Source organism: Chiloscyllium punctatum, chromosome 10 (assembly GCF_047496795.1).
Source record: "Chiloscyllium punctatum isolate Juve2018m chromosome 10, sChiPun1.3, whole genome shotgun sequence".
Taxonomy (NCBI): domain Eukaryota; kingdom Metazoa; phylum Chordata; class Chondrichthyes; order Orectolobiformes; family Hemiscylliidae; genus Chiloscyllium; species Chiloscyllium punctatum.
In genome coordinates, this window is record NC_092748.1 from 50354514 (window position 1) to 50381296 (window position 26783).

Consider the following 26783-nt stretch of genomic DNA (forward strand, 5'->3'; position numbering starts at 1 on the left):
CACACTTTTGCCATCTTCTGCATGAAGAAATATTTCCTAATTTCTCTCCTCAATGGCCTGGCACCAAACCTGTCAAGGCACAGTCAGCAGCAGAAAACCTTTCTTGCTATCCTCCTAATCAATATATTCCAGAATTCTTACAATCTAAAACCAAACCACTTGTAACGGTCTACATTCTAGGGAATACAAACCTGTCTTACTTCTCCTTAAGTCTTAACATTTTGAGCCAGGGTAACAGTCTGGTGAATTTGTGCTGCACTGAATCCAAGGCATACAAAATATGTACAGCTGCAATGCCCAGAACTCTACAGTGATCCAGATTTTATGTAACTAAAGTTCCACTGCTTTATATTCTATTCCTCTAGTTATACAGGCAAACAATTAGAAAATGTTGTTTCATTCCTTTTCGGTCATACCTGAATAACTAAAATATTCCATGGACTACTACAGAGAGATTTTAAGTAAAAAATAAAATATATGAACACGTCTATGTAATAACAGTAATGCAGCAATGGAATGCATAAAACTCACACCCAAGTTCCATAAATGACAAGTTAATCTCCTTTGGTATAGCATACAATGAATCAAGATCAAGGTTAGATTAAAATGTAAAAATGTAAAATTTGACTAGTTCATCATAATTTAAAGCATTGATGAGGTGATTTAATGTTGATATGGATAATATCAGTCAACTCACCATGAGCAATGTTACAAGAGATTCACAAACACTGTCGTAGCCATGAGGCAGGCTCACACACAAGCTATCAATTAATTGTGCAGACAAGTTGAGTTTGTCATGCTGGGTTCACCAGAGTTCCTTTATCTTGGTTCACCCGTCTGTTAGTTATACTTTCTTTGATGAGTGAGAAGTGTGTTTCACAGTATCATCTGTGGATGACTTGCACATTTTTTTCATATTATTGTTTCACAGTTGATGAACAGAATCTACAAAGTGTTAACAGAGCCCCTGATGTACATGCATTAATAATTGTATTTTATAACAATGGTGTTAGTTGTTATATTTTATTGTGGGAGTGCAAGTAGTATATTTTGATCAAGCTTTATTGTTATTTACATTTTCAATTCCAAAATGCTTATATGTTTGCTAGATTATTAACATACTACTTAATATGATGTTTTATTTTAAAAAAGATGAAGTTGCAAGTAATGCTTGTTGAGAAGTTGGGGAAACCATGCAATTACATATAGTTAAGAAGGTGGTGCTGAGGATCCAAGGGGAAAGTGAGGCTTGGCAGGAGGAGAAAGGTTGATAACCACTGCGGAATGTAATAGTGTGTGGGGGAATACTGGATTTCTTTATTCTTTGATAAGATGTATGCATCACTGTTAAGGGCATCATATGCTGTGTTTCTCCAGCTGTCTTTGAACGGAGTGGTTTCACAAACCATTCTCAGAGGGCAGCTCAAAATCAACGACATGGCTGATGGTGCAGAGTCATACAGATACCATACCCATTAGTTGGATGGCAAATTTCCTTTACTGAAGGACACTAGTGAACCAAATGGATTTTCATCAAACCAACGTTGTAAACAGAGTCAATAATCAAGTTTTAAGCACAGTCACTGAACACATTTTTCAATACCTGATTTATTAAATTAAATATGAATTCCACTAGCTGCCATTGAGGGATGTGAAGCTATATCCTTAGAGTTCTAGCATACAATTCTGGGTGACTTGTCCAATGACATGATCACTATACCACTGTCTCCCATATGAAGAGAGTGATCCAAGGTTTGGGAATAGTCTTATTAAGTGTGGAAATGGTGAGGTAGGTATCTGGGTTGTATTAGAGCTGGGATTCAGTGCTAGCATTTATTCTGAAACCACATTATCATCGTCTCACCCCATAATTTTCTTATCTTGTGAGTTAAAGACAGCCTTGGAGTGTAAGTTCCTAGTTCCTTGAAAGTGGAGTCGCAGGTAGACAGGATAGTGAAGGCAGCATTTGATATGCTTTCTCTTACTGGTCAGAGCATAGAGTACAGGAATTGGGAGGTCATGTTGCAGCTGAACAAGACTTTGATTCGGTCACTTTTGGAATATTCTGGTTTCCCTCCTATAAGAAGAATGTTGTGAAACTTGAAAGGACTTAGAAAAGATTTACAAGGATGTTGCCAGGGTTTGACCTGTAGGGAGAGGCTAAATAGGCTGGAGATGTTTTCCTTGGAGTTTTAGGGGCTGAGGGATGACCTTATAGAGCTTTATAAAACCATGAGCGGCATGGATCGGACAAATAGACAAGGTCTTTTCCCTGTGGTGGTGGAGTACAGAACTAGAGGGCATAAATTTAGGGTGAGAGGGAAAAAATTTAAAAGGGACCTAAGGGGCAACTTTTTCACACACAAGGCGGTGCACGTATGGTACGAGCCGCCAGAGGAAGTGTGGAGGCTGGGACAATTACAACATTGAAAAGGCATCTGGATGGGTATATAAATAGGAAAGGGTTGAGAGAGATATGGGCCAAGTGCTGGCAAATGGGACTAGGTTAATTTAGGATATCTGGTCTGCATGGATGAGTTAGACCGAAGGTGCTGTACACATCTATGACTCTATAATTAGAGACAATCTTAAATTTAAATCCCACAGATTGGAATAAGAGGGACTGAGAAAGCAGTAAATAGCTAAGAATCATTAAAACAATATGTACATATGTGGTAAACAAACTTGCTGAAATAATAACAACCGTCAAACTTCATAATGTACCAAAGGGCATAAAAACTGAAAGAACTTTATATATAGTTACTGTTGCAATATAAGGAAACATGGTAACCAATTAGAACACAGTATCCCGCAAAAATTTAGGAGAATAATGAGCAAACACCGCATCAAATGGTTATTTGCCAGCGGCAAGTATCTTTCTGCACTGCTCAGTGAGTCAGCCTGTAAATTTGTTTTTTGTCTCCATGATCACAAAAATTGCTGGTGTGCCAGATTTCATTTCATGACTGCCATAAAGACCTTTTTTTTAAAAAAAAGCTAAAATTCTGCCTATAATAACTGACAGTCTTAGATTGCTATCATTCTTGGAGTTAACTAATTCTCCAATATATTCACGAACAGGTCAACCAAATAGTTAACATTCACTAGCTCAAGGTCAGCCTGATAGCAATGAGAAAAGGACATGAGGCTTGTTTCCCATTTTTAAACTTCCTTTTTCCACAAATCTGGATGGTGATGTCCAAATGGGCTGGTGTCACTTGCAGCTTAAAAACAGGAGTTTTAAACAAAAAAAATGCTTGAAAATTGATCATCTAAATGGCAAGGAGATGGGGCAAGTATGGGCAGAAAAGCAATACGGCACATGAACCTAAGTGGTTCATACAACTGTACCTGTGAAAAGGATGAAATGTAGAATAGTAAGTAAAACATTAGCATGACTTGCCATTATGAATGCAGAGTTAAAAATCATGTCTCAAAAAGGAAGTAATATGGATGCACAACAGTGTATACAAATGCCTCAAATTTACATTTGGTAGGACTTCATGACAATTATATCGCAACATTGTAAGGAACACAAACACACTTCAATTGTTCTCGTTTCTCCGTTGCAGGCAACAAAAATCAAGACCATTAGGCATAAAAGCAAAAACTGAGACTTTAGCTTCAAAAGTATTTGAAAAAATCTTGGAATCCCAAACAATTCAACAGACTGTCATACAGGATAAAACCAATAGTCCCAATTCCAAGTTTTATTTTTATATCTTGTTAAGAATCCAGTAAAAATCTCTAGAACATTATTTTATTCTTATAAAGTATTGCTTGTGTGTCCATTTACTATATGAAAGGAACACTGATTTTGAATACAGTGGCACAGGAATATGAAGGGGTTGTGACAGGAAAATTGTCCAGTAAGACTTCTATTTTATTACAAAAAAAGAATTCAAATATATCATTTTGATATACTTTTCAAATTAAACTTATCCCAATGGCAACTCTCCCAAAGGCAAAATGTGTTAACTTTGTTATTGTGTTGCAATTACAACCGCTCAGATGACAAAACTGGCCAACTGCTACAAATAGTGATTCATCTATTTTTAGGTGGTCCAAGATGTATTGCACAGCATGTAGCTTGCAAAAGTTGTTTTTAAAATCAATAAATATAGAAAAAAATGTACAAGCCAGAAAACACATTTCCATATTTACTGTGGAACGTATCATGACCACACCAGTATGGGAAAAACATTTTTATTGCAGAGGTTAAGCCTCAAGAAATTCTAAATTCCCTTATTAATACTTGACCAGAGATCCAAACTTGTAGATCAAAGATCTGGTCCTGAGAAAGAAACAAACTTGGAAATGCAGAAGAGGCAAATTATGGTATCTAGATCAATGATGCTGACAGCAGTATGGGAGCCAATTTCAGAATCTGTAATCTGCAGATACATCCCTTTGCAAAATCCTGGTATACCCAACATCCCTCCTACGAAAGAATGCTATATTCATTGTAAATTGTGCCAACAATCCTAGCTTTGCAGTATATTTTGGTATTTAATACTGGGTAGCAAGAAATTTTGTAGGAGCAGGGGCTGTATGAATTTCAGTTGTAAGTTCACTAAAAAGCGTCGGACCCATACCTACAAATGAAATGTTTCACCATAACTGGCTTGAGCTAAACATCACCTCACAATGAAATATAGATAAATGAAAATAAACCAGTTTTGAACACGATTTGACAAGAGTCAACTGACCCATTACAAGTTTAAAAAAAATAGATCAACCATGAAGTCCAAGCTACCTCACCTCTGAAAAGCAATGATGCTGACTGAATGTTCATTATAAAGGTTGGGGGTGGGGGTGTTAGGGAAAGGAAAGAAAAAATCACTGCCAATTCTCCAAGTCTCTCCCTCCCGATGACTCACCTACTTTTCTCCAAATTTCACCAAAAAACTGATCAATACACCCTGTCACAGCTCTTCGCCCCATTCTCTCGCAAAGTGCCCAGTTGCCAGCTTACCTCAGTCGAGAGTCATACTACTTCTCCAGCATCAAAATGTGTTCATATTATGATAGAATCTGGGGGAACTGATGTTAATTTAGAATGCCCTGCAGTGTCTGCATAGATGGTTGGTGGAAGAGGATTCAAACTGGTTTTCAAAAGGAAACTGGATAAGCACCTGAGAAGAAATATATGTGTAGGATTGTAGAAAACAAATTAGGGAAGTCGGGCTAGTTCATTTGCTTTTATAATGAGCTGACAGATGTAATGGGTCACCTTTTGTACGGGAAATGTTAAAATTCCTGTAAAATTAGTTGTAATAAAAAGGATAATAATGCTATTTATGCTATGTAGAGGCAAAAGATAACAAATACTTCGTATACAGAAAGATGAAAGGAAGCAGAATCTTTCTTTGGAAGCAACTTTGAGGTAATCAAATTTAAACACAATACTTTGACTATTAGGAGGTGCAACCACCCATTAGGAATTTAGAAGCAAGCATATTGGATTGAACTTGTAAAAAATAAAAATAAAGACAAGTTAATATTGAAGGCCACTAATGTATTGTAGAAGGAACAAAAGAGGCCACCTTCTGGAGAGACAAGGCACTGGAGGGATTGAGGATCAACTGAACAGTTCAAGGCAAATAGATGGGGCTATTGAGTCTAACTGCAATGCCATACATTTTCAATTTAATTTGAAAATGCCAGAGTTACAATATGATCTGCTCCACAAATACGTGACCGAAAAGTTTCTCAAATAAACAAGCTACGAAGTGTAATTACTTAGGTCCTAATTTTCTTACCTGGATTACAGTCTGTCAGGAGTGAGCAAATAGAAAGTAGAACCTTTGAAATGGTCAGAGCTGGGCTCCAGTTGTCTTTCAAGATGTCCAGACAGATTACTCCCTGACTGTTAATATTGCAGTGATAGATTCTGGTCCGGAAAGTTACCTAAAGATAACATGTAAATGTGAAGAATAGTTCTTTATAGCAAACTAAACATTTAATAAGTTTGTCAATGCTGACATAGTTGTCCATAAATTTGGTCAATACCTAGTCTTAATTTGGTTTGAAAAGGAACAGGATAAACAACCTTGAGAAGGAGGAAAATAGACTGAAGTCGAAAGGAATGAAGGGATGAGAAGCCTGCTCAATGCAATTAGAAGTTTTCAATTTTCAAGCTAAACTAATCTCTCAAACCACAGGAAGTAAAACAGTTGTGGAATGAATTGCACATATGCCATATTTGGAATGCAATCTCAACTTCCATACAGAGAACTGATTACAGCATAACCAGCATTTTATTGAAACAAAATATAAATTAACAGAAATTCAGACATACCTATTAGAATTTGTAAAGAAAAAAACAGGTTATAACATATGGATTGTTGATATCTAATAAGGTCTGACAGGGATGCCTGAAGCCATGTTGAACTAAGGATCAAGTGATGGTTTGGTGTAATTGGGTGAGAACCTATATGGCCAAAAATGCGAAACAAGTAATCAGTGAGGTATGGTGTTAGGTTGAGAGAGAGTTAGAATAAAATTCTGACCAGAAAAGCACATGCCTGGACTCTCTCAAACCAACATTTTAATCTCTGGTGTTTATGAAGGTTATAATGATGTATTGGGTACATCTCTTCAGAGAATAATCAGGTAAGTGGGCCAACATTTCTATACAGTAGGCTACTTATAGGGACAGGCATAGGATCCCCACCTCAACAACAGACAGAACTATGCCTTACTTACTGAAGCCATCTGTAGCAATTAGATAAGGTACATAAAATGTCATAGTGCTTTGAAAAGTGGAATTCCATACAGGAAATGCCAATTAGAATGAGAATAAATTAATACATAGAGCTAGCACAGTTATAATGAGCCAATTAGGTCCCTTCATTTCTTCAGAATTCTAATTTAGAGCTTGTTGGAACTTAAAAACTAATCAACTTTAATTATAAAACATCACTAACAGCTAATAGTGAAAGCTGCAAAACCAAAGGCAAGCGTTGCAGGAATTTGATTAATTTTGCATAAGAACTGCGATGCAAGATGGGAAATAAAAACAGAAAACAAAGGATAAATAACATTATACAAAACTTCATTAAATTAAGCCAAGGGAATTTTTTTTAATGAACCTTATCTTCTAAAACAATTACAATGACATGGTCTTGTTACATATGATACAGAGGCATGTGATAGAAAGACCCTTAGAATGTAGGAAAGTTTTATTAGGGTTTCCAAGGTGGAGGTGGGACAACAAGCTAAAATTATGGGGTTGTGAGATACAAGGCAATGGGGTGCCACAAATCTGTCCCTCTCCCATCCCAACAACCCGAAACTGTCAATTATCTTTGCTTCCGATCCCAAGATCTTCTCTGCCTCCCCCTCCACGTTGCAGTTTTCAATGAGGGGTTACAGTAATTTTCAAGCTTTGTATGGGGTCACAGAGAGAAAAAGCTTTTGAAGCTCTGGGATAAACATTCACACATCATTTAGAATTTCGCATGGCCAACCACTCAAACTATTTGAAATGTATTTAGATAATGTAACATGAAGAATTACCTTTGGTGGTTTGAATGGATAATCAGATGAGAAAGTGATGTCCAGAAAAAAAACACCTCCCTCATAAACTGAACCAGGAGGACCTAGTATGGTAGATCGCCACTCATATATATTGTCGCCTTTTGGACCAGCACTGAAATAAATTCATTGAAAGTATATTAAACATATTACTTGCAAAAACTCATAAGAATTGTCTTGTATCAAGGCGTTGTTTGCATGTGATATCTTATACACTAGACAGGACTGCAACACCTTGCACAATAAACAGAACTAGTGATCAAAGACATAATGGACAAACTCTGCACAAGTTCAGATAAATTACCTAGCACCCATGTTGCACATCACATTACACGTTCTGGGTTTCATAAATTCTTTCTATCAAAGTCCATTACTTTCATTGGTACAACATTGTCTATTTTACCCCATTACCTCAATTGCTTTTCTGATAAATTTCCTTCGTTCCTTCATGGCCTTTCACTAACAACCTTCCAAAATTCCAAATTGTCAGAAGCATTTTTGTACTTTTCCGATCCTGTACCAAATCTCAGTCTTTACTAATGTCATCAAGGATATAAACTAGCTCTGCAATCCTTCTGCACTAAATCTATGGCTTAACAGCGTTAGATGTTGCAATCCTCACCAACCCGACACCCACTCATTGAATTCTATACCCGATTTCAGTCTTTTATGCATCTGGTTCCCTTCTATTTCCCAATCGTTGATGGCAGAGCCATGTGCCACCATTCTGTACTCTCTCCCATAAACTTTGCTGCTTCTCTGCATTTCTTTCTCGCTTTGTTAAAAGGTGGTTCATGAAAACCCAGATTTGATCAAGCTTTTGATCATACCTCCTAATTCCCCTTCTTGTTCTGAAATATGTTTAAATTTTGCATTAATGGCACAGAATTTTGTCACAATATGTATGCTGTATGATGCTATTGGTGTTTAATATTCAAAGCTAAAAAAAACTTGATAATTATAAGTAACCTTAAGTAGAACTGAATTCTACAAATATTAGTAATTAGCATCCCCATCCACCCATTCATGAGCTCCAAAACCTGAAGTGCAACATTTCCCATTGATTCCATATGCAGTCAAAATTGGAATCAGAGTATCGAAACAGACCCTTCGGTCAGTCCAATTAATTCATGCTGACCATAATCCCGAACTAAACTAGTCCCACCTGCCTTCTCCTGGTCCATATCCCTCCAAACATTTCTTATTCATGTACTTTACGGAATGTCTTTTAAATCATATACCCGCACCTACCTCTTCCTTGGGAAGTTCATTCCATTCAATGAAAAAAAAATGTCCCCTCATGTCTTTTTTTAAATCTTTCTCCTCTCATCTTAAAATCTCCACATCTTGAAATCCCCCACCCTTGGGAAAAGATCCCTGCCATTACTTTATAAACCTTTTTAAGATCATCTCTCAATCTCTCCTACACTCCAGTGAGAAAGTTTCTGTCTCTATATATAATTTAGACCCTCCATTCTCAGCAACATCTCTTCATGGTAAATTTCTTTTATCAGGTTGTCAGATCGTTCCAAAATTTCAGTGTGTTTGAAAGAAATGACAAGACAGAGGAAGCTTGTCAAAAATCCCATTTTCTCCACAGTGCTTTTCACGAACACTGACAGTAAGCCTCCAAACTGACACTGACTGTCAGGTCTTTGGAAGATTTAGGCCAATAAAGAGTCAAGAGAGCAATACAGCCTGTTAGAATGACATCATGGTAAATTTGTAACAGAGGGCTGGTACAAGCTAAGTCAAATGCTTATGTACAACCTGAAACTTGTCAGTACATGATTCCATTGCTGCACTGCTGCCTTTGGAAGTTGATGCAATAGAATGCCATAGAAAGTGATGGCACTGTGAAAGAAACTTCATGCAACACAACCTGCATTTCATTAAATTAGTTAAATTAGCTTTCAGTTCACATCACTGCATTGCATTTTATGATGAGTGAACTGACTATGTCATTTTTTTTAAACAGAGCGGTGAGGAGCGGGGGCGGAGAGAAGCAAGGACTGCCGGGAAGGTTAATTTTTCTTACTTAAAAAGAGACTTACCTCAGGAGTCAGGTCTCCGTTTTTGACAGAGTGGCAAGGAAAGAGGGCAGAGAGAAGCAAGGACTGCCAAGAAGGGTAAGTGATTTTTTTTTAAGTAGGTGAGATCTAAACTCCAGACCCTGTAGGTCTTCCTCCTACCCACCTCCTCTAACCTTAATAAGAGTCTGTAAACTTGGTAAGTTCTTCAGGCTTTTTTTCTTTCTTGTTTCGTCCTGTGTGGGCTTTCAGATTAGCAGAGTATGGCTGATAGGGCAGTTGCATGTTCCTCCCGCAGAATGTGGCAGGTGAGAGACATGACACGTCTTTACTGATCACACCTGTGGGAGTGCACCCAACTCCAGTTCCTCGAAAACCGAGTTAGGGAACTGAAGCTGGTGATGAATGAACTGTGGATCATCCGGGAGGCGGAGGGAAAAATTGAGGGGATGTTAAAGACAGTTGGGTTACAGTCAGGGGGAGGAAAGGGAACCGACACACAGCCGTTTCCCCTCAGCAATAAGTATACAGTTTTGAATACTGCTGGTGGGCAACAGCCTACCGGGGAAAGCCATAGTTGTCAGGTCTCTGGTACTGAGGCTCAGAAGGGAAGGAGGGAGAATAGAGAAGTGCTAGTGGCAGGGGACTCAATACCTAGATGGATTGACAGGCGATTTTGTGGTCAGGAATGGAACTCCCGGAAAGTACGTTGTGTCCCCGGTGCCAGGGTGCGGGATGTCGCTGATCAGCTTTACAGGATTCTGAAGGGGGACAGTGAGCAGCCAGAAATCGTGGTACATATTGACACCAATGATATAGCCAGGAAAAGGTTTGAGGATCTGAAAAGTGACTAGAGAGCGCTCGTTTGGAAGCTGAAGAACAGGACGAGTAGTGTTCTCAGGTTTGCTACCTGTACCACGAGATAGTGAGGTGAGGAACAGGCACCGAGTGCAGCTTAATATGTGGCTGCACAGCTGGTGCAGGAGGGTGCGCTTCAGATACTCAGACCATTGGGATGCCTTCTGGGGAAGGTGGGACCTGTACACAAAGGACGAGTTGCACCTGAACTGGAGGGGCTCAAATGTCCTGGGTAGGAGATTTGTTTGTGCGATTTGGGAGGGTTTAAACTAGTTTGGCATGGGGGTGGGAACCAGACCTACATATCTGAGAGGGGGTAGTTGTAGATGGGGCAGTGACAGGATATAGTGAATCTAACAGAGATGTGATGAAACAAAGGAATCAGTTAAAGTGTGTCTGCTTTAATGCAAGGAGTGTCAGAAATAAGAGAGTGATGAACTTAGTCCCAAGTACTGATCCATGCTCTATGTTGTTGTGGCCATAAGGGAGATGCGAACTTCACAGGGGCAGGAATGGTTGCTTGATGTTCCAGGGTTTAGAACATTTAAAAAGAACCGGGGGGGGGGGGGGGGGGGGGGGAAGAGAGAAGAGGAGGGGGTGTAGCATTGCTCATTAAAGCATGCATCACAGCTACAGAGATGAAGGTTGTTGAGGAAGGTTTGACTACTGAGTCAGCATGGGTGGAAGTCAGCATGAGGGAGCAGCCACCTCATTGGGGGTTTTCTACAGACCCTCTAATAGCAGTAGGGAGATCGAAGAACTCATAGGCCGGCAGATCTTGGAAAAATGCAGATGTAGCAGGGTTATTGTTATGGGTGACTTCAACTTTCCCTGTGTAGATGGTTTGGGTGGACCAATTTGTGTCAGGTGTGTTCAAGAGGGTTTCCTTACTCAGTATGTCGACAGGCCGATGAGGGAAGGGGCCATTTTGGATTTGGTGCTCGACAATGAGTCAAGGCAGGTGTCAGATCCCATGGTGGGAGAACACTTAGGCGACAGTGACCACAACTGCCTCACATTAACATAGCCATGGAGAGGGAAAGGAGCAGTTACCATGTGAAGATATTTAATTGAGGAAAAATAAATTATGACGCTATCAGACGGGAGTTGGGAAGTACAGATTGGGAGCAAATGTTCCATAGAAAGGGCACAACAGACATGTGGAGACTGTTTAAGGAACAGTTGTTGCGAATGATGCATAAATTTGTTCACCTGAGACAGACAAGGAGGGGTAAGATTAAGGAGCCTTGGATGATGAGAACAGAGGAGCTTCTCGTCAAAAGGAAGAAGGCAGCTTACATAAGGTGGAGGAAGCAAGGATCTAGCCCAGCTCTACAGGATTAGACTTACTAGAAAGGAGCTCAGAAATGAACCTAGAAGAGCCAGGAGGGGGCACAAAAAAGGTTTGGCAGGAAGGATTAGGGAGAACCCAAAGGCATTTTACTTATACGTGAGTAATAATAGAATGATCAGGGAGAAGGTAGGGCTGGTCAGGGACAGCATAGGGAACTTGTGCGTGGAGTCTGAGCAGATAGGGGAAGCCCTAAATGAGTTTTTTTGCTTCAGTTTTCAGTAAGGAAAGGGATCTTGTTGTGAATGAGAACTTTGAGGAGCCAGGAAACAGGCTTGAACAGATTGAGATTGAGGAAGTTGATGTGCTGGAAATTTAGACTAGATTTATCCTAGGTTGTTCTTGGAAGCAAGAAAAGAGCTTGCCATGCCGCTGGAGAATCTTTGCTTCGTCACTCTCCACAGGAGTCGTACCAGAGGATTGGAGGGACGCGAATGTTATTCCTCTTTTCAAGAAGGGTAATAGGGAAATCCCTGGCAATTACAGACCAGCCAGTCTTAAGTCTGTGGTCAGCAAGGTTTTGGAAAGAATTCTGAGGGATAGAATTTATGACTATTTGGAAAAGCAGAGTGTGATTAAAAGCAGTCAGCATGGCTTTGTGAGGGGCAAATCATGCTTCACAAATCTTACTGAGCTCTTCAAGGAGGTGACAAGACAGGTTGACGAAGGTCGGGCAGTGGGTGTGGTGTATATGGACTTCAACAAGGCATTTGATAAGGTTCCCCATGGTTGGCTCATTGAGAAAGTTAAGAGATGTGGGATACAGGGGAATTTGGCTCTCTGGATTTAGAATTGTTTGGCTGACAGAAGGCAGAGAGTGGTTGTAAATGGAAAATTCTGCCTGGAGGTCAGTGGTGAGTGTTGCCCCGCAGAGTTCTGTTCTTGGGCCTCTGCTCTATGTACTTTTTATAAAATGACTTGGATGGAGAAGGTTCAGGGGTGGGTTTGTAAATTTGCCGATGCCACAAAAGTTGGAGGTGCCGTTGATAGTATCGAGGGCTATTGCAGGCTGCAACGCAACATTGACAGGATGCAGAGCTGGGCTGAGTAACGGTAGATGGAGTTCAACTTGGATAAATGCGAAGTGATGCATTTTGGAAGGTCGAACTCAAATGCTGAATATAGGAATATAGGATTAAAGACAGGATTCTTGGCAGTGTGGAGGAACACAGGGATCTTGGTGTCCAAGTGGATAGGGGTGTTAAGATAGCATATAGTGTTTTGGCATTCATTAACAGGGTGATTGTATTTAAGAGCCACGAGATTTTGCTGCAGTGCTACAAAACCCTGGTGAGACCACACTTGGAATACTGTATCCAGTTCTGATCACCTTATTATAGGAAAGATGCAGTGGCTTTGGAGAGGTTGTAAAAAAGGTTTACCAGAATGCGGCCTGGACTGGAGGGCTTGTCTTATGAAGAGAGGTTGACTAAGCTCGGACTTTTCTCTCTGGAGAGGAGGAGGGAGAGAGGTGATCTGATTGAGGTAATGAGAAGCATAGATAGAGTCAATAACCAGAGACTTTGGCTCAGGGCAGGATTGACTGCCACGAAGGGTTATAGTTTTAAGGTGTGAGGAGGAAGGTAGAGAGGAGATGTCAAAGGTAGGTTCTTTACACAGAGTTGTGAATGCATGGAATGCATTGCCAGCAGTGGTGGTGGAAGGAGAGTCATTAGGGACATTTAAGCAACTGCTGGACATGCACATGGAGAGCAGTGAATTGAGGGGTGCGTAGGTAAGGTTATTTTATTTTCTATTCGGATTAATCCTTGGCACAACATAGTGGCTGAAGGGCCTATTCTGTGCTGTACTTTTCTATGTTCTATATGTTCTATATCCTGTCCTGCAATGTTCAGTCAGCCTAAAGGTGGTGTTTTTGTTATTACTCCATAGTTGAAATAGGGATCCTAACAGTTTGCCTTGGTTTTACATAATTTGATGGCCTACCAAGGTGCAAGAAGTGGACAATTCAACATTCAGCTCTGCTGGCGATGGAAGAAATTGTTTTCTGTAATGGCAGTAAAAATTGCTGGTTTCCATAATCTAATGCAATCCTGACAATTTAAGACTCAGAAAACAGTAGTTACTCATTTCAGCAACAGGACAACAGACAGCTCGTGTTCTTCACACACTACACAAATTGATACAGCATATGTTAACATTGCTGAATAGCTCATTGAAAAAATGGAGACCTGTGATGGTCGTCCATTCATGTATTGTAGAAAATGTAAACTATCAAACAAGAGAATATGGGAGGCTGATGCAAACACAGAATGCTGGAGAAACGTTGGAGGTCTGGCAGCATCTATGGAGAGAGAAACAGGAGTTAATGTTTTAACTCATTTTCATCAGAATCTGTTCAGAACCTTTTATAAAGAAGTAATATTGGACTTAAAATATTAACTGCTTCTCTCTCTCCACAAATGCTGTCTCACCTGCTGAGCTTCTCCAGCATTGTGTTTGTTTATGACTTCCAGCACCTGTAGAATTTAGATTTATTTAATGTTGTTATTTGTACTTAGCTACACTAAAAAGTGTATAATGTTGTTACACGCCTGCACAATCTTGAATTACACAATAAATTAGTGAATAAAATGTATTGTAAAATACTGAACAAATTAATATTAAATTGATACGATTTAAACTGAAACATCTTCAAAAGTTTATCTTTCCTTCTCCATAGCTTTCACCCCATCCGCTCCTCCAGTTACCACTGTCGAACATTGTCCCCAACAGCACAGCAATGTGCTACTTTCCTGCCACCATTGGTGCTGTCACTTCTGTCCACCACCTCCATGCTGGACACTACCATTTGCATATGTCCTACACTTCTCTGATGCTGGACTTCGACCAATAGAGTCCTGATTCAACTCTTTCAATGATCCTTCAATGCCACCACCCAAGATGGAGCAAGTTTGAAGATATGCAGGATCCCAGCCTCCAGCATCAGGACACCCCAGGACAACCAAAACTAAAATAGAAACATTACTGAACTGGAGATAAAAGATGAATCTGGGTGGATGCAGCCGGACCAGCTGCATAAGCCCATGGGCGGCTGAGCCCCGCACTCAAGAGCTGAATGCTGCTGTCCGCGCCGCCATCTTTAACAGACATATCTTCTCTTTATGGTAGGATAGCATCATTTGCAATTCTAGAAATTTTTCTGATGTTAGATCGCAGTGAACATGGAAGGTTGGCATAAGCATTTTCTCACCAACTTGTTCAGAGATGTTATTGCATACTTCTGAAGCAGGTGAGTCTTGAACATGGGCCTCCTGGCTCAAAGGTAGGACCGCTGCACCACAAAGCCCTGGGAGGAGACTGGTACAAACTTAGTTCCACAACTTGTCAAATTGAGTATCACTTGCTTAAACAGTTACTGATTGTTCCACAAGACTACACAAGGCCCTAAGAGACCAAGGGGTGGAGGTACATAATTCTTTGAAGTTTGCATTACATATAGACAGGGTGGTTAAAAATGCAATTAGCATGCTTGGCTTCATTGCTCAGGCCTCTGAATATATGAGTTGGGAAGTCATGTTGAGGCTGCACAAGACATTGACGAGGCCAGGATATTATTAAGCCAGAAAGGGGTCAGAAGAGATTTACCAGGATGCTGCCAGGTTTGAGTTATAAAGAAAAACTGGATGGGCTGGGAATGTTTCTCCCCCCACTGGAGTGGAGGTGGCTGGGAGGCGACCTGATAAAAGTTTATAAAATCATGGGAAGTATAGATAGCATTAATGGCAGTTGTTTTTTCTCTAGGATGGGTGATTTCAAGACTAGGGGGCACATTTTCTAAGGCAAGAGGAGAAGGATTTTAAAAAAAACATGAGGGGCAAATGTTTTTACAGAGGGTGGCTTGTGTGTGGAATAAACTTCCTGACGAAGTGGTGTATGTGGATACAATTACAATGTTGAAAGACATTTGGATAAGAATAACAATAGGAAAGGTTTGGAGGGAGAGGGTGGGACTAGTTTAGTTTGGAATTGTGTTCAGAATAGATTGGTTGGACTGAAGAGTCTGTTTCTATGAAATGTGACTCCATATAGCATGCGATTGAAAGAACTGATGACTTTAGTCAAAGATTTACATGTTCTCTCAACCGTCCTATCTTCCCTCTTAACCCAATGTGGTTAAACACGGTATGACTTTCAAGTTAAGGTGCTGAATTTATTTTTTCAAGACTTGAAAACATTTGATAGTGCACGGTTATGACATACAAAAAGGATTTTAAAAACATTTAAGCGCACCAACTGATGTTAAGCAACAACAAAAAGGAAAATCAAAAAGCCATCCAATGGAAAAAGCCAGTGTTCCAGGGAAATCCTACCAACACAATGAACTTCTGAAGTTCTGCCCAATTTTTTTTTACATACTTTCGTAAATTGCTGGTAAATTACACAACATGACAGACTCCATACAAATGCAAATCTGTTTTCCTTTCTTACTGAAATTAAGTCTTGTACACAATGTTGCATACTGCAGTTAAAACATTTATCAGGAAATATGAGATCCTTTAGCATTAAAGGGCGGCACGATGGCGTCATGGTTAGCACTGCTGGCTCACCGCACCAGGGTCCCAGGTTTGATTCCAGCCTCGGCCGACTGTCAATGTAGAGTTTGCGCATTCTCCCAGTGTCTGCGTGGGTTTTCTCCGGGTGCTCTGGTTTCCTCCCACAGACCAAAGATGTGCAGGCCAGGTGAATTGGCCATGCTAAATTGCCCATAGTGCTAGATGCATTAGGCAGAGGGAAATGGGTCTGGGTGGGTTGCTCTCCGGAGGGTCGGTGTGGACTGGTTGGGCTGAAGGGCCTGTTTCCACACTGTAGGGAATCTAATCTAATTAAGTCAGACCTTCTGAGTGTTAGCATGAGTGTGCATCAAGAAACAAATTTGGTACAGACATTTCATAACTTCGTAAAACACCAAAAAAAACTGCAGATGCTGGAAATCAGGAATTAAGACAGAAACTGCTGGAAAAACTCACGCCTGGCAGCATCTTTGGAGAAAAACCAGAGTTAATGTTTTGGGTCCAGTGGTCAATCTTCAGAACTGTTCTATGCAGTTCTGAAGGGTCACCGGAACCAAAAGGTCAACTTTTGATTTCTCTCCACAGATGCTGGCAGACTGGAGTTTTTCCAGTAATTTGTTTTTATTTCACAACTTCGTATTGATAGAAATACCAGAACACATAGATAAATCAAGAGAACTGATGCTTTTCATTAAATACTTCAGTGAAGGTAGAAAAACCGAGCTTCAAACCAATTCAAAAATTAGTTTTTAATCATACACAAAGCAGCCAAATTTGATGAGCTCAAAATTATCCTGTGATCTACTGGTGAAACATTCACTCTGTAAACGTTAAATCTTTCCTAAACATGGAACTTATTTAATATGGTGTGGCAATGCAGTTTGGTGAGCAAATTAGTCATGTTTGGGATGGATGGATCCTTGGCAGCATGAACTAGAAGTTGACTAAAACTTAGGAAACAGAGGATAGGTGCAGATGAGCATTTCTCAGATTGGAGACAAAGTTGACAGTGGTGTTTGCAGGCTTCGGTGTTGGGACCCTTTTTTGGATTTATACACATGATTTGAACATAGGCATTAAGGGCAAAATCTCTCAATTTACAGATAATGCTAAGCTACGGAGAATAGTGAATCGTGAGGATGACACTGAGTGACTTCAGAAGGACATTGACAAATTGTGCAAAATGGGAGACATCTGGCAGATGAATTTCTTTGCAGAGACATAGGGGGTAATGCAAAAGAAGAAACACAGAGACAAAATACAGGCTGAATGATACAACTTTGAGGGGTGTACAAGAGCAGAGGGACCTCAAGGTTCATGCCCATAATTCTCTGAAGTTGGCCAGGCAAGTTGAAAGAGTTATTCAGGCGGCTTAGAAGATCCTTGGATTTACAAATAGAGGCACAGGATAGAATAGCAAGAAAGTAATGCTACACTTACACAAACCATTGGTCATACCACATTTGGAGTTGTATGTTCAGTTCTGGCCACCTTATTAAGGATGGATGTTGAATCTCTGGAGAGAATTCGAAGGTGATTAACTAAAATGATACCAGGAATTAGGGATTTTAGATACAAGGAATGATTACATAAATTGGCTTATTCTCCTTGAAGCAGGGAAGATTAAGAGGTGAGCTTACTGAGGTGCTGAAAATTATGAACAATGTTGATAGGGTAAAGGATGATATTCTGTTTCCATTAGTTGGTATGAGTGTAACTTGGGTTCACAATTTCAAGGTCATCAGTGAGAGGAAGAGAAATTTCATTAGAATTGTTAGGATTTGGAAGGCAATGCCCGAAAGTGGTCGAAGCAGATTTCCACAGAGGTTTCAAAAGAAAGCTGGACATATATTTGAAAGCAATGAATTTTGAGGGCTACAAAAAAAGTCCTAGAGAATGGGACTAGGTGGATAGTTCTTTTGGGAGACATACAGACACGATTGGTTGAATAGTCCCCTTCAGTACTGTAAAGTTCTTCAATTCTTTGATTCTAGAAACCAACAGGGGAAAGAGAAAATCAATGCCTGTTATTATGGTCTAATATATAGAGTACAAGGTTTTTGATACCTTCCCAGATGGAATTAATTCAGCATTAATCTTCCCAGCAGGACTAAGTGGTGTCTAAACCCGTGAGTTTAAGTACAGAATTTCCAAAAGTGACAAAACTAAAACTGAACCAAACAATTAATGATCATCAGAACAGAGGGGAGAAACAGTTGATCTTGACATGACTGTCACATTGAGTTCTAAATATAAAGACCATTAATAAACCATTATGGAATCCAATATGAAAGAAAACTTTTTAGCAAATTAATTAAGTTTTTGCAGCTGAAAGTGTAGTCAGGGACTGTGTAATTTTTGCCTAATTCTCATAACTGTTGGAATAGGTGTTACAAAGGACACTAAATAGACAAGGGTACTAATCGGTTAAGTAAAATGATTTTTGTAAACACTTGAGACTACAGCACACATTTGGAAACATAATAAATACTTGCTTCTGCTCATTTAACCTCAACAACCTGCTTTTAAAGTAGCATTTTCGGCATGATGCAATGTGCCAAAGTTTTGCAGAGGAACATTATCAACGACTGAGTCACACAAAGCAATATTTGTGCACATGAAGAAAAGCTTGAAAGCATCTTTAAAGGAGGAAAGAGAGGCAAAGTGGCAGAGGTTGAACAATTCTAATGTTTCGGGCCTGGGAAAATGGAACACTTAAAATTACAGGCGCATGAAGAAATGAAAGCCCATAGATTGTTTGGAGGACTATATTACCAGAGGAGATTATATAGTTCAAGAGTGGCAAGGTAAAGATTTGAAAGCAAGAGTGAACATTTTTAAACTGATGCAAGGAACCAATGTACATGACTAAATGTAGGGTGATGAGTAAACAGAAATTGTTGAGAGTTAGAATACAGCCAGAATCTGAGCTCAGGTTTATGCAGGGCAGAAGATAGAGGCCAAACAAACAACTGAAATAATGAAATCTTGACAAAAAAGCACAAGAGGATTTCACCAGCAAATCTCAAATATCTGCCATAATGGAGGGTTGACATACCCACCAATCCTTTGCAATATCACCCAATTCCATTGTTCTTGCTGGCAAGATCGTGTGGTGCTACAAAGCTGATCAGCCTGAGAAAAACTCTTTCATGTGCCTGTCAAACCTATGACAGCCGAACAGCAAGTCAAAAACAAACAATCCTGTTTCAAAATGCACCTTGCCCCAAATAACAGATGGCTGTTAACAATTGTCATTCAATTGACATTTTCTGATGATCTAGAAAAGATGGTAGTTTCAAAAGTCAATGCTTTGCTTGTAAAGTGCATAATTGACATTTTATTTTACATTTTCCAGCTCCTTTGAGCTCAATATGCATTTGGGTAGCAACAGTATGGCTGAAAGTAATCCAGTCATTTAGTGCTCACTTATTTAGCAGGCACATCATTGAGACTGGTGTGACAGGAACAATCCTTGAAAACTGTTAATTACAGGCTGCTGACTGAACCAAGAACTGGAAAAAAAGTGTAGGTTAACTGGTCAAATTTATGGGAATGATTATAACATTATTAATGATACTTTTACATGCCAAACTAGATCTCAAGTTGGTTTTTCATTCTGAAGTAACCATCTTTGAGATAGTTACAAACGACTGCCATGCAAAAAAATTGACTCATTGCCTTGAATCCTTATGCTATTCCTGGAATGGGCTGCTCACTTCAAAACATTACACTATATTGTCAGAAACAGATGCATCATGAGTAGCCATTGCTGGCAAGAAGCTGTAGCAATCTCTACTTACTCTAGTGGAGACTGTGGAAAGTCTGTAGAGAGTGTTCCATATAAAGTATTACAGCAAGAAAAAAGGATAACACTTTTTATCATGGGGTGAACTTACATAAAATTACGAGGTTTTCAGTACAACTTCCAAAAAAGTCCTCAAACAGACAAGCTGCAGATATGGATGTTGATTATTACTCAAGAAAAGTTAGTAAGAGTAAATTTGTTTCGAGAAAGCAGAATGGTGACAGAACATACTGGCCAGTCAGGTTATGAATTTATTGTTACACATTGGGTTCCATTTAATTCTTATTCATTCAATTAAAGTATTATATGTTAAGTGCCTTTCTAACTCCTGCACTACTAAAGCACACCACAATAACTCAAATCAGAGAGGTTTAATAAAACGAGCTTCATATTTTATATGGACCGAACCAATTTCTGTGCAAACAGTAACAAACCGTGACTAGCCATGTGTGCACTTAGAGTCAGGAAATTCAATTTCTTCAAAGAAAGCAACATCTTCTGTATTTTCCTAACGATGTAAAGTTAATTTCCTGTAAAATATGAATCATGTGCTTGACAAAAACCATGCCATCTGAGCATTATTTTCTTTGATTTAGAGATGCCGGTATTGGACTGGGGTGTACAAAGTTAAAAATCACACAACATCAGGTTATAGTCCAACAGGTTTAATTGCTCCTTCATCAGGTGGTTGTGGAGGACACAATTATAAGACACAGAATTTATAGCAAAAGCTGACAGTGTGACGTAACTGAAATTATACATTGAAATATACCTTGATTGTTTGTTGAGTCTTTCATCTGTTTGAATACGAAGATAGTTTCACTTCTTTCATGTGTAAATCACAATTTTTTTTTAAAGTTGCATTCTCAGGTTAACTGTAACAATTGGTGTTAGCTAGACAATACGTTGAAGGCGTTAGCCCCCTGGTTACATTTCCAACATGAATTTATGCAGTTTTTGAGCAAAGTATAATGTAACTCCGCAAGTACAAATTCACCCCACGAACGTATGTGTGCGTGTGTGTGTGTCTGTCTGTCTGGGTTGGTGGATTGTGCGTGAGAGTGTGTATATGTGTGCGTATGTGAGTGTATTCTTTTCCCTCAAATCTGATGCCTTTCCCAATTTTTCAGTTAACCATGGATGTTTGATATTCCTTTTAGAAATTTTCTCCAATATCGGAATGTACTTAATTGGAGTCAAATGAAATGCCTAACATATCTTGTCATTGTGTCTCTTTTGATCTATCCTCCAGTTGAATTTCATGCTCACACAGTTGCCCTTAGTTAGGTTTCAAATACAAGTCTTCACCCCAGTCTTCTCGCATTCAAACTGTATAAAATCAAAACTCCCAATTAAGATTTACAGAAAAAATCAAATGTTAAAACTAGCCAGTGGTCAAATCTCCTCTTTGTCAGTAGGTTGGCTCTCCAGGTCAGTGTTGAGGTTTATCTCTGAGCAAACTTCTTCTCTTGACAGGTACCTCTCAGAGGGTTCTGACGAGCAATCTACACCTGTTGGTCTGGTGGTAGTTCTCCTCCCAACTGTTCAACCTTCCCCAGTCTCACACCCCAATGCATCCGATTGTCAATCTTTAAAAGCCAATGACACAATGTATTCAATTCAACTTGATTGGAACTTTGGTATTTTTCAGAATATAATTTAAACTAATTGGCCTAATTCAAATCTGTTTTGTCATTTCCAGGCAACCACCAGTACACCCACATGTTCATAACAACAGTCAATCCCTTGGACTAGTGCTGGAGGCAGCCCTTGACCTACAGGGCTGAGACACCTTGTCGTCCCATTTTCCCCCTCAGTCAAAGCAAAACGCTCAGACACAGTATGGCTTTACCACCTTTGTCTTTATTCTGAGTTATAGACAGAGAGAGAGGGAGGAGAGGGAGAGGGAGAGGGAGAGGGAGAGGAAGGAGAGGGAATGATCGGTCATGTGCACAGAGACACGAGTTCTCTGTCTTCTTTCGAACAGTTTCTTGATGAATTACATCGTCATTTGCAGGGAGGAGCATCCAGATAAGGCAACAGACATATTGATTGGGTGACCGTTACAATCAATCAGAGTGTCAATAGCAGAAATTAACTCATCATTAAGTTAATTCAGTTAAGTTCTTATCTGATCTGAGTCATGCTCAGCTGAACCTCTTGTCTCACAAACCCAGAATTTAATTCTTTCCCTACCTGCTCATACCTTCTACACTTTCTCCACCTGATTTACAAATGCTCCAAGGTGTTTGGTGAGGCTTACTCCTGTAAGATTTTTAGAAATAGTTACTTGCTTGCTTGGTACACATGCCACATAAGTTGCTGATACATTGACAAGTCACACAGTCGTACATCAACTTTGACACAGAATTATTGACCAATAAGGAAAACTGCCTGATTATGAGTGCACACGAAAAGGCACTCACCTTAACTCTCAATTTAATTCATCTGGAATCACCATTTATCTCCAGAAAATAACATTGTAACACTGTGATGTGGGAGTCAGATTTGGATTTGAATTTAGCACCATTGCCCCTAATCCAAACTCCATGGGTAGCCAGCTTAATCTGATTCCATATACTTTGCAGCAGCAATCACTGAATAGTGATCAAATTTCATTTTCTTTTGAGTATACTTGCTCTGCCTGTCTCCTGGTCAGAAGGGCCAATTTTGCTCCCCAGAAAGATCAGAAATGTTTGTGTGAATTACCACTATAGCACAAGCACTTTGGAGTCAACTCCAGTGCCATGCGAGAGAATCATTTGTAATACCTTTCCACAAAGTTGAGAAGAAGTGATATGAATGATTGACAGGAAAAACTACTAAATATACATTTGTGCTTCATACTCACACACAAAGTTGTGTAAACATCTCAGTGCCAAAATGAACCAGACTCTTATAATTCATTGCCACATCCCTTGCTCTCATTGGAACTGTGGCATCATAGCAGATCATGGAGGCCACAGCTTGGGATCAGGCATGGGGGAAGAGGTCACCCCCTTTTTTTGAGGTGGGGGACAAGCAGCTTTCGGAAAAGTATCTTTAATCTCAATAAGATTAGTGGTCCCATGACCTCATCTATATTAAAGTAAAACAACATTACATGGACTCACTGTTAGTGCCCTCAGCTCAATCATCTTCAGCTGCTTCAATGAACTTTCCTCAAATATAAAGGTCAGAAATGGGGATGTTCGCCATTAACTGCACAATGTTCAGGCCTGAGCTGTTAAGTGTAAGTAACATTCATACTACAGAAGAGTCATACAACAGAACAAGAAAGAAAGAATCCAATCAACACTTCTTTACATTCAATGCATCACCATTGCTGAATGCCCCACTATCAATCTACTAGACCAGAAATTGGACTGGACATTTCAATTCTATGGCAACAAGAATTGATTACAGGCTGGAAGACTCTGCTGAGCAACGGTCCACCATCTACAAAGCATGAGTTAGGATTATGATGGACTGCTCTTCATTTGGGTGAACGAATGTCACTCCACGATGAATGTCACTCCACGAGCTTTCATAAAGCTCACAGCAAAGATATAAACCACAAACTTTATTACCTGGAAAGACATATGCAATAGCTGCATGGGAACATCACCACTTTCAAGTTCCCTACCAAGCTGTACGTTGTCCCACAAAGACATATCTTCACTGTGGCGAGGTCCAAATGCTAGAATGGATGCCCTAACAGCACCGTGGATGAACCTAAATTACATTAAATGTGGTGATTGAAGAATCAACTCACAATTACACAAAGGGTATTTTGGGATTGGCATAAATTGTAACTCATCCAACAATGCCCAAATTCCATGAATAAATTAAGAGAGACATACCTATAGGAGATGGACTGAAGTGATTCAAGGAGGCAGTTCACCACCACCATTTTCTCAAAAGCAATTCAGGATGGACTACAGATGATGGCCTTACAAATAATGTTCACATGAAACAAACAAAATATGATAATAAATCCTTTTTTCCAGTACTCATCAGTAAAGTCCATTTTAAATTGCTGTATAACTTATCTTTTTCCCTTGGTTTTTGAAATATATTTTTATTGAACAGAAACTTGCATTTTCAAATTCTACAGCAGCTTCCTTTGAGACACATGGCTGTTTTGCAGTCTAGATAAATGGATGAACTTTACCTATCAATACCATTACTTAGATCTGCAAATGTTGCTATTAAAATCCAGTTGCTGTTAATATACCAACAGATGGATACATGAATCGCAAGGGTTTAGATGGATACGGGCCAAGTGCTGGAAAATGGGACAAGATTAGTTTAAGGTATCTGGTCGACATGGATGAGTTGGACTGAAGCGTCAGTTTCTGTGCTGTACATCTCTATGATTCAATTTGTGTTTTATCCTATTGCAGTTAGCAAGTACGTATTGAAAATACTTTTATTGCATCAAATGAATCATTCTGCAATTATTAATTGCATTGATCTCGTAAAAGACTAGAAATTTATTCTACAGAAGGACACAAAATAATCAGGCCTCAACTCAGTTGAGTTATTCGTACCAGACTGTGACCGCTAAATATCATCTGGAATTCCAACAGAAATACAGGGTTCAAAATATTTTTTGAGGTCAAAAGTATAGAAAACATTCCTTCAAGCAGCTGGTGACAAGTGTCTGATCATCGCACTTAACAACTCGAAGTGCATTCAACGTTAAGGCTAATTTTACTTTTCAAGTATTAATTTCACACAGAAATAAATAGATTTGAATAGAACTTGAGATTTTGCATCAAGTGTTAAATGTTTGTATGAAACACAATAGAAAATCTTGATGAACAGTATGAAAATAATTACAGAACATTTCAATGTTTAAATTAAGCATTTCCTTAAAACATCAGTTACTAATTGGTCTAATCAGTTGTTTAACTTGTTCATGTTTTAAAAACAAAAAAAAATCAATCATTTTCAGGAAATACGAAATCAGGAACGGCAGAAAATCACAAGTGTCTAATCTGATTCTCCAGTCAAGGTTATGTTTCACCATCAAACAGGTAGTAGAATCCTTTTCAGGAACATCACATGAAGTTAGGAAGCTAATTTTTATGACCAAGAAGTAACTTATGTTTAGAACTGGAGTCAAAATATTACAACAGCCTGAATTCAAACTTGTGGGTTGCAACGATGTTTTATGAGCCAACAGCAACTATTTTGCTTGACAAATGCATTTTTGGTCAGGGTAGCCATGAGTGAAGTTGGGTTGGGATTTGGAGTCAAGAGGATTGAGGGGCCAAGTGCTTTCCACTGAAAATCTCTGCCCAAATTTTGCTATTTGTAGTGAAACAGCAGCATAAACTTCTCCTTGCACTTAGCCACAAATTGTAGAAGTTGATATTATTGTCAGTCAACTACTAGAAGGTACAGTGCCATCTGCAGGATATTTGAGTCTTGTGTAAACAAAGCAAGCAACTCTATCTTCTTAAGTAAACATATTAAAGAATTGCAGAGGAGTACAAGGTCTAAACTCAGAAGACTGAACAAAAATTTAGGATTGGGGGTGGGGGGAGAAAGAGGAACAAATACCGTATATACTTCAGTAATAGTTGAATTTTTTGAAACAGACAAGGTCTTTTCCCTGGTGTGGGGGAGTCCAGAATTAGAGGGCATAGGTTTCGGGTGAGAGGGGGAAATATAAGAGAGACCTAAGGGGCAACCTTTTCACACAGAGGGTGGTGCATGTACGGAATGAACTGCCAGAGGAAGTGGAGGAGGCTGGTACAATTGCAACATTTAAAAGGCATCTGGATGGTATATGAATAAGGAGGGTTTACAGGGATATGGGCCAGCTAGCACATGAGATATCTGGTCGACATGGACAAGTTGGACCGAAGGGTCTGTTCCATGCTCTACATCTTGATGACTCTATGACTACATTTTAAAGGTTAAATTTATGAGGTCGACAATTACATGGATGCTATTTTTGAGGGGCTGAAATTCATACTCGTCAAAATTCATACTGTAGCATTAGCAGTATGAATGCTACATAAGGGGGAAAAAAAATTGAATTATGGTAACCCTGAGAACCCAGAGCAGAATCAACAGCCAGCGGACTGGAAGACCAGGAGCGGAATGGAACAACTGGCAGACTGGAAAGCTGGAGCAGAACATGACGGCCAGCACACTGACTCAAACATTGATCTGGTATCTGTGAACAACTAGGGTCAACTTTTACACAAGATATGGAAAATTCCAGATTATTTGGGCGGCACAATGGGTAGCACTGTTGCCTCACAGCGCCAGAGACCTGGGTTCAATTACCACCTCAGGCAAGTGTCTGTGTGCAGTTTGCACATTCTCCCAGAGTCTGCATGGGTTTCCTCCGGGTGCTCCTGTTTTCTCCCACAGTCCAAAAATGTGCATGTTAGGTGAATTGGCCATGCTAAATTGCTCGTAGTGTTAGGTGAAGGGGTAAATGTAGGAGAATGGGTCTGGGTGGGTTGCTCTTCGGAGGGTCAGTGTGAACTTGTTGGGCCGAAGGGCCTGTCTTCACACTGTAAGTAATCTAATCTAAATAAAACTGCATGATTCTCCATTAAAAAACTTTGCTCCACTGGTATTTTGCCTAGAGTATCAGCATTGAAACAGGTGAGGGGATTGAATTTGTAGAACTGAACAATTAGATCCGACTAACAGTT

General features: G+C 39.6%; 1 protein-coding gene across 3 annotated transcripts in view; it reads right to left on the reverse strand.

The window, feature by feature from the left end:
• The window catches only part of ube2e3 (ubiquitin-conjugating enzyme E2E 3 (UBC4/5 homolog, yeast)), a 138493-nt gene that overhangs the window by 23007 nt on the left and 88703 nt on the right, over positions 1-26783 (reverse strand). For all 3 annotated transcript variants that reach the window (XM_072579093.1, XM_072579091.1, XM_072579092.1), the window contains exons 4-5: positions 7522-7654; positions 5763-5910 (exon numbers count right to left, since the gene is read on the reverse strand). In XM_072579093.1, the coding sequence (XP_072435194.1) occupies positions 5763-5910; positions 7522-7654 (281 nt within the window). The remainder of the gene's footprint in view (positions 1-5762; positions 5911-7521; positions 7655-26783) is intronic.